The sequence below is a fragment of the Cydia amplana genome, chromosome 23, assembly GCF_948474715.1.
Source record: "Cydia amplana chromosome 23, ilCydAmpl1.1, whole genome shotgun sequence".
In the NCBI taxonomy this organism is placed as follows: domain Eukaryota; kingdom Metazoa; phylum Arthropoda; class Insecta; order Lepidoptera; family Tortricidae; genus Cydia; species Cydia amplana.
This window is the reverse complement of record NC_086091.1, coordinates 6397058-6405169: the sequence shown is the minus strand read 5'-3', so window position 1 is coordinate 6405169 and position 8112 is coordinate 6397058. Positions and strand designations below refer to the sequence as shown.

At 42.8% G+C, this 8112-nt stretch overlaps 1 protein-coding gene across 1 annotated transcript; it reads left to right on the top strand.

Moving 5' to 3' along the window:
• Positions 1 to 5159: 5159 nt before the first annotated feature.
• LOC134658695 (uncharacterized) lies at positions 5160 to 7318 on the top strand. Its single transcript, XM_063514349.1, has 2 exons — positions 5160 to 6193; positions 6832 to 7318. The coding sequence occupies exons 1-2, from the start codon at positions 5194 to 5196 to the stop codon at positions 6855 to 6857; spliced, it is 1026 nt and encodes a 341-aa protein (XP_063370419.1). The 5' UTR covers positions 5160 to 5193; the 3' UTR covers positions 6858 to 7318.
• The last annotated feature ends 794 nt before the right edge of the window (positions 7319 to 8112 follow it).

Sequence of the window (8112 nt, the reverse complement as noted above, 5' to 3'; positions counted from 1 at the left end):
TTTTGTATGGCAACTTTTAAACGGTGCGTGATAGGTGGAGGGTGCTCGAGGGAGCTCGAATGTCATAGAGGGCCTCTAGGGAAATAAAACTGCATTGAAAACAATTCAAAATGGCCGACTTTTTTATTTTATTTTTTGAAGTTGGTCCGAGCGCGCCGAGATTTGGCATGGCAGGAGATAGAGGCCTCTAGATTCCTATGAAAAAAAAAATTTTTTTGGAAGAAACCAAAGATGGCGGAAAAAAATGGCAATTTTTTTTGTATGGCAGCTTTTAAACGGTGCGAGATAGGTGGAGTTGCTCGACCAAATGTCATAGAGGGCCTCGAGAGAAATGGAATTGCATTTATAAAATTTCAAAATGGCCGACTTTTTTTTCAAGTTGGTCCGAGCGCGCTGAGATTTGGCATGCGGCTGACTGACGAACCAAGCAAAATCCTATACAAAAACTGTGTTAAGCGAGCCCGAAGGGCGAGCTTCAGGCTGGGAGGCCGAAGGCCGACCCCGGCGGAGGGCCCTTAGGCCCGGAGCCTTCACACCGACTCCCAAGCGTGCAACCCCCAGTAATTTAAAGCGAGGCGAAGGCCGAGCTGCGTGAATGCAGCGCTTCCAAGCGTTCTACCAAGTCAACTGTCTTGATAAGCGAGCCCTTCGGCCCTACGCGGAGCTCGGCCTTCGGCCTTCGCGAGCCTCGACGCTTCGCCGACGCTTTGCCATACAAAATAAAAATTGCCATTTTTTCCGCCATCTTGGGTTTTTTCCAAAAAAAATTTTTTTCATAGGAATCTAGAGGCTTCTATCTCCTGCCATGCCAAATCCCGGCGCGCTCGGACCAACTTCAAAAACTTAAAAAAAAATGTCGGCCATTTTGAATTTTTTTCAATGCAGTTTGATTTCCCTAGAGGCCCTCTATGACATTTGGTCGAGCACCCCTCACCTATCAAGCACCGTTTAAAAGTTGCCATACAAAATAAAAGTGCCCAGTTTTTCCGCAATTAAAACATTTATCAAAAAAAAAAATTCATAGGAATCTAGGGGACCCCGACTTTCCGTGACCAAAATTTCAGCGCGCTAGGACAAACTTGAAAACATTAAAATAAAAAAGCCGGCCATTTTGAAAAAAAAAAATGGCGGCGTTAGAAACTGCCAGGGTCCCTCTATGACATTTGGTCGAGCACCCCCCACCTAGGTCCGACCGTTTGGCCGGGCCGTCAAACATTTTTCTGACCGGAAGCGGTGGACCAAAAGTCGGAATTTTCTGGAGGTCACCCAGCCGCCCTCTATACGACCGTATCAAAGACAAATACCCCACGAACCTCCTTCTGGGAGAACAATTTTGTCAATCAATCATCGGACTGCGGCTTTATATCAAACAGAGCGCAGTGTACCGCCGGAACCACTTTTCTCCTCTCCCTTTTTGGGAGGAAGTCAAAAGTTAATATCCAGGTTAAGACTTCAGATCAATTAAGTATGATCCAAGGAACAATTTTGTCAAGCGGCATCGCCTGGGACAAAAGGGACAACTCAGTGCACTAACTTCCTCATTAACTTTCTTCCTTATTTATTTTTTTATATATTGAACCTACCGAATTTTTTTATAGAACATTAAATTTTAATGTAGAAAATTGGATGTAGATTACTTATGTTTCAGAACATTTTTTGCTACAGGCCACCGTTTACGAGTTATTAACAAAAAATATTAACAATTGATTATAATTAACTTTCTCCCTTAAATATTTTTTTAAATATTGATCCCAGCGAAAAAGTGTACAGAATATTTAATGTAGAAAATTTTATGTAGATTACTTATGTATCAGAACATTTTTTGCTACAGGCCACCGTTTACGAGTTATTTACAAAAAATATTAACAATTGATTATAACTAACTTTCTCCCTTAAATATTTTTTTAAATATTGATCCTAGCGAAAAAGCGTATAGAATATTTAATGTAGATGTGGTGATGGAGTGTACGGTCTTTGTTTACTTAGAAATGCAAAGCGGACTTACCAGTAAGGTACTCGTATAGCGGGGATGCGGTGATAAATAATAACTCACAAGCGTATCTTCAAGCACTATAATGTTCCAAAGGCACAGACAGGTACATAGCAACACAAATACGTGAGAAAGGCGTAAGCCAGTATGATAGAAAGCGAAGTAGGTGCTAGCGCAAAGCGACGTGCGTTCAGTGCGGGATCGAGATATGCACTGCGGGGCGCGGGCGCATGAAGCGGCCGCGCAGCGACGGGCAGGACCGGTTGGCGCGGTGGTGACTCGCTGCTGTCGACACGGCCGGGAACTTGGATTTTGTAGTTGCAAATATTTACGTTTATTTATTGATAGTTATTTACGTATGTACCTATTATGAATTACTCTTTTAATATATTTATGGGCCAGGGCCCTCTTTAGATATAGATTTTTAGTTTTCCTTTTTTAAGTAGTAGTTTTAGTTTTGTAGGTAGTTTTAATTTTATTTAGGTTACTTTATGTTGTTTATATTTCTTTTATGAATTTAGTGTTATATTTATATACTTATGTAAATGTATTTATGTGATGAATATATTTATTATGTTTACTATATAAGTAGGTATATTTGTAATATATATGTAATATTTATGTATACAAGTAAATAATATGTATTTATAAGTATATACATATGGGTGGCATTGCCACATCAGTCCCCCCCAGAGACCGTCTCACGGGCGATAATAATCTGGGAAGGTTACCCGTCGGCCTGATCTAGTATGCCTTATTGTATTTCCCTTCTCTGGTTCTTTTTCTATTTCTTTTTCACTAACCCTTCTCGTTTCTTTCAGAGGCTTCGGCGTATTCTCTTTTTCAGGATCTCTTTCTCTTTCAGGTTGCGCACCGGTACCAGGCGTTGACTCGGCTAACAGGTAAGCTGGTTTCAAACGATCGATGGTTACGGTGGTGATCTTTCCGTTCACCTGTATCTTGAAGACCTTTTCTCCTCTTTCCAGCACTGCGTGTGGTCCTGTGTATGCTGGCTTTAGCGCGCCACGCACAGCGTCTTCCCTTAAGAAAACGTGGGTGGAGGATGCCAAGTCTTTGAATATAAACGTCTTCTTCTGACCATGCCTTGAAGTAGGCACAGGTTGAAGTTTATAGGTTATATTCTTCAGGCGTGCAGTGAAGTCGGTGAGGTCGGTTGTGGTGTCGGTACTGGGCTGGAAAAACTCCCCAGGCAGTCGGAGCGGTTCGCCGTACACCAGCTCTGCAGAAGAAGTTTGCAACTCTTCCTTAAAAGCGCTCCTTACACCCATCAGAACCAACGGTAAGGCTTCTGTCCAACTTTCTTGCGCATGACATATGATTGCTGCCTTCAACTGCCTGTGGAATCTCTCTATGATGCCATTGCAGGCAGGGTGGTATGCAGTTGTGCGTCGATGCTTATAACCGATGACCTTCGCTAGGTAATTAAACAGAGCCGATTCAAATTGTGATCCTCGATCGGTCACTATATCTATAGGGCAACCGAATCTGGAGATTTACGTAGAGAGCAGTGATTTCGCCACGGTTTCTGCAGTTATATCCATCATTGGTATCGCTTCTGGCCATCGCGTAAACCGGTCTATGGCGGTCAAGCAGTAGCGAAACCCTTGAGAAGGAGGCAGCGGTCCGACTATGTCAATATGCACATGGGTAAACCTAGCTTTTGGCAACTGGTACGTACCCAAAGGTGCTTGAACGTGTCTCGTTATCTTTGACCTCTGACAGGCCAAGCAGGCCCGAGCCCATTCGCGACAATCTTTGTTTAAGCTAGGCCATATGAATCGCTCAGACACAAGTTTTGTCGATGCCTTGATCCCAGGATGGCTGAGTGAGTGTAGGCTGTTGAACACCTGTCGTCTATACTCTGGAGTCACATACGGTCTGAGGGTCGAAGTGCTGTCATCACAGTAGAGCGCCGTTGATGACCCTGGTATCGTCAGCTTCTTTAGGCTGATGCTGTACCCGGTGTCTCCTTCCAAGATGTGCCTGAGCTGCTGGTCAGACTCCTGTGCTTTGGCGAGGATGGACAGGTCGATTGGTGGCTCAAGCTCCTCGACTCTGGACAAGGTGTCTGCCACGACGTTGTTTTTCCCAGCGATGTGCCTGATGTCAGTCGTAAATTGGGAGATGTAGTCGAGGTGTCGGAACTGTCTCGGCGAGCAATTTGACTTGCTGTGAAAGCGAAACACAACGGCTTGTGGTCTGTGAAAACCGTGAATACTCGCGCCTCCAGCATATGCTTAAAATACCTAATCGAGTTGTAGATGGCTAGCAGTTCGCGGTCATAGGGCGAGTATTTCCGTTGTGCCGAACTGAGCTTCTTGGAGTAAAATGCAAGTGGCTGCCATTGTTAGCAACATTGAAGGATTCTATATTTAAAATCCATGAAAATTATTGTTATTCGTTGCCATAGCGGCACTTCATTAATTTTCTTTCCTTCGACAATGTAACGTGGTTTCTATATTTTTACATTTTTACAGGATATTTTCAACAATTTAAAAATTCAAGATCATGTGAAGACCAGACCTTTTCATATGGTCCTTCTATGGAAAAAATCAGTGCCGAAGATGGAATCACGCAATAAACTACATTGAAGGTCAGAAATCATTCTTTATCACGCCGACTTATTGAAGTCCTGAGCGGCGCATTATAAATGATAAAGAATGCAATATAATACATTCTTCTCGCCAACGGCGCAATAAAAGAAGAGTGAAATAATTATCGTTTTTTCTTTCGCCGTCTTGCAAGGCCGAGCGGCGCAATACAAAGAAAAACGCAAGATTCATATAATATGAAACGCTATGATGCACCAAACAAGCGCTATCATAAAGCGCGTGCAAGCAACATTTAATCGTCTCGTGTACTCAACGTGCTATCTGAACGCATCCCTTCGTGCTCGTGCGGGCGGCAGCATTGCGCAATCCTCGAGTTCCTCGACCAATCGCAGCGCCGTACGTGAACGCCGAGAACGCAACAGCCCAATAGCCCAACACTGCGATTCAACACAGCGATAACGCGACGACGCCATTACCCGTTTCGTGTTTGAACAATTTAATTTCTTTACCGAATTCAGTAGATCACTTGTGAGTTGTGACTTCGTGCATTAGTGTATTCTAATAGTGTACAATTGAAATATTTAAGTGTAGTGATTGTTTAAAGCATTTTATACACCATTGTAACTAAAAATGTCAGACACCGAACAGAAAGAGGCAATAGCAGCGCGAGGTCGCGCCAAAGGGTCGATCACACGTTTGAAAAACAGCTTTGACCGAGAAGCGCTCATAAATTCGCCGATAGAGTTAGTGCTAGCAAAGAAAACTAGGCTTCTAGAGGCCTTTCGTGAGTATGAGCGCCTCACTAGCAAGGTTGCCTCGCTTCTTTCCTCCCCACCAGTTACTCTCGCCACCGATGACGAGGAGGTTGAAGACAATTACATTTTATTGGTAGCTCAGTTAGATAGCATCATAAATGTTATCCGCCAAAGGGACAATCCTCAAGTGGCTGCTCAATCCACTACCAGCAGCGCAAATGGCGTAAGTGTCAAGTCGGACAACCTCAAACTGCCTCGGGTCGTGATAAAAACATTCACAGGTAAATACACTGAATATTACGAATTTATAAACATGTTCACAGCCATGATCGATAAGTGTACTTCTTTTTCAGCAGTGCAGAAGCTGTATTATCTTAAAGGTTTTTTAAGTGATGAACCGCTCGATTTAATAAAAAATCTGCCATTAGAAGACAACAGCTATCCAGAAGCACTGCGCTTACTGAAAGAACGATACGATAATAAAGTTCGAATTACGCAAGAACATGTTAATGCACTGCTAGATATGCCTACAATCACGCGATCTAACGTCACTAATTTACGAAATTTTATTTCAGTTGTCAAACAGCATCTTGCTGCTCTGCAAAACCTGGGTGAGCCTGTAGATAAGTGGGATGCCATAATTATTTGCATCCTATCTAAGAAGATCGACCTGCCTACCTACAGAGCATTTCAACTGGAGCGAAATAACAATGTGTCGCCCACGGTAAAGGAATTCCTAGGTTACGTGGAAAAACGTGCCCTAGCATTTGAAAACACTGACGTGCAAAAGGGGCCTTCGCAGAGCTTTGTCAGCCATCCTGTAGCTGCACCAGCAAAGCCGTCAGCGCATAAGCCTCAGCTGCAATGTTTATACTGTAAGTCTGCACACAGATTATATAATTGCCCGAATTTTAATTTAGCTTCCATTCATAAACGCATGGAGTTCGCTTCAACAAACAACTTGTGTAAGATTTGTTTGTCGCAACACAAGCGCAAATGCAAATTTCATTTTCGGTGTAAGGTGTGCAAGCTACAGCACAATAGCTTATTGCATCAAGACAAGTCTCCCACTCCTTCTGTAACCTTGTCTGCAACAAGGAATAGAGCCCATAATATAGTCTTGCCGTCTGCTCGTGTCAAGCTGATTACTAAGTCAGGGGTAGCAATATATTGCAAGGCATTGTTAGATGGTTGCTCACAGGCATCGTTCATTACACAGAAGATTGTCGATTTATTGGGGTTACCGATGCAAAATACTAGTTCTAATATAACTGGTATCAAGAATGCCAAGCATAAGATTGACAAATGTATAAACCTTGATGTGCATTCTGCTGTTTATCCATTCAAAATAAATGTCAATTGCAAGGTTGTTGATAAAATAACAACAAAGTTGCCACAGATTCCTATTAACAAGTCGCACATTACATTGCCAACTAACTGCAAGTTAGCCGATGAGAATTTTAATAAGCGTGGTGATGTGGATTTGCTGCTAGATGCTGGTGTCTTCTTTCAGATTCTTCTGACGCAGACGAAGAATAATGGAGACCAAGCTACCAAACAGCCTTTTGTGACTGTGGGCAGTGCAAGTACTTCGGCACCGAGCTTTACAACCTCGAGTGCTGCAGCTTCGAGCACTTCAATAGCATGCGCCGCTACACCACAAGGCCCTACACTAGTGCAGACATCATTTGGCGTGATCATCGGTGGTCGAATGCAGCTACCTGCAAGAAAAAAGTCTAAACAGGTAATATCTTTGCTGTGTAGGGAAGGCAATGAATATTTAAGCGATCTGTCAAGTGAATTTGGGGAAACAAAAAAGGTGCCTGGAATTTTCCTAGATAATTTACCAGAGCAAGACTATTGTGATAACCTTTTTAGGGAATCTACAAAGCTAGTAGATAATAAATATGAGGTCTCACTGCCCACTAAGGTCCCTTTAGAGAAAGTCAACTCTGAGTTAGGAAAATCTTGTCACTTGGCACCTAAACTAGAAAAGAGGTTGCATGAAAAGAATGAAACTCTTTTCACAAATAGTCATGAGGGGCATGGGCAATTAACCCTGCATAATGAAAATTGTATCCTTTCAGAATATTCACCTGTGCCCACCAAGTTGCCTGAACTGAAAGCCGATCATACCAGTGCTCTGTGCCTTACAACCACAGCGCACAACCCTGATCTCTTTGAAATAATAAAAAAGTTTTCTACTATAGCAAAAATGACCCGTGTTCTTGCATATATTCTTAGGTTTTGCAATAATGTCAAACTGACATCCCAGAATCTTAAGGGTTTCTTAACTATAGTCGAACTCAACAAGGCCCTCATGTTAATATTCAAACATGGGCAAGCTCAATTATTTTCAGATGACTTAAAGATGCTGCAATCTCACAAGCAAGTTAAAGGTAACTTAAAACTGCTGATTCCCTTCCTTGATACCGAAGGAGGCATTATACGAGCTGGTGGTCGACTGCAAAACGCGTCGCTTCCTTATACTGCACAGCATCATGCTATTAGAAACTTGATTATAAGAAATGAGCAAATATAAATGTGTAATGTGTTTCAGACTGAACGCGACTGCAATACTTAGCTGATGGGTTTCATGCCAGCCCCACGCTTCACAACTTCGTGCGAGTTCGGTATTCCTAATTTAGTCATACTGCGTAGTTACAATTTACCTCCTCTCGAGTGGCCCATGTCGAGGGTAACTAACTTGTTCCTGGGGAAGGCCGGTACAGTACGCGCAGTATATACGGTCATACTCACAATAGGCCCATTACAAAAATATGTGTACTGCCTA

Coding starts and splice junctions, on each gene's coding strand:
- LOC134658695 (XM_063514349.1), top strand. CDS start 5,194: ATGTCAGACACCGAACAGAAAGAGGCAATAGCAGCGCGAGGTCGCGCC. Junction 6,194..6,831: donor TCAGCTGCAATGTTTATACT/GTAAGTCTGCAC, acceptor GTCTTCTTTCAG/ATTCTTCTGACGCAGACGAA.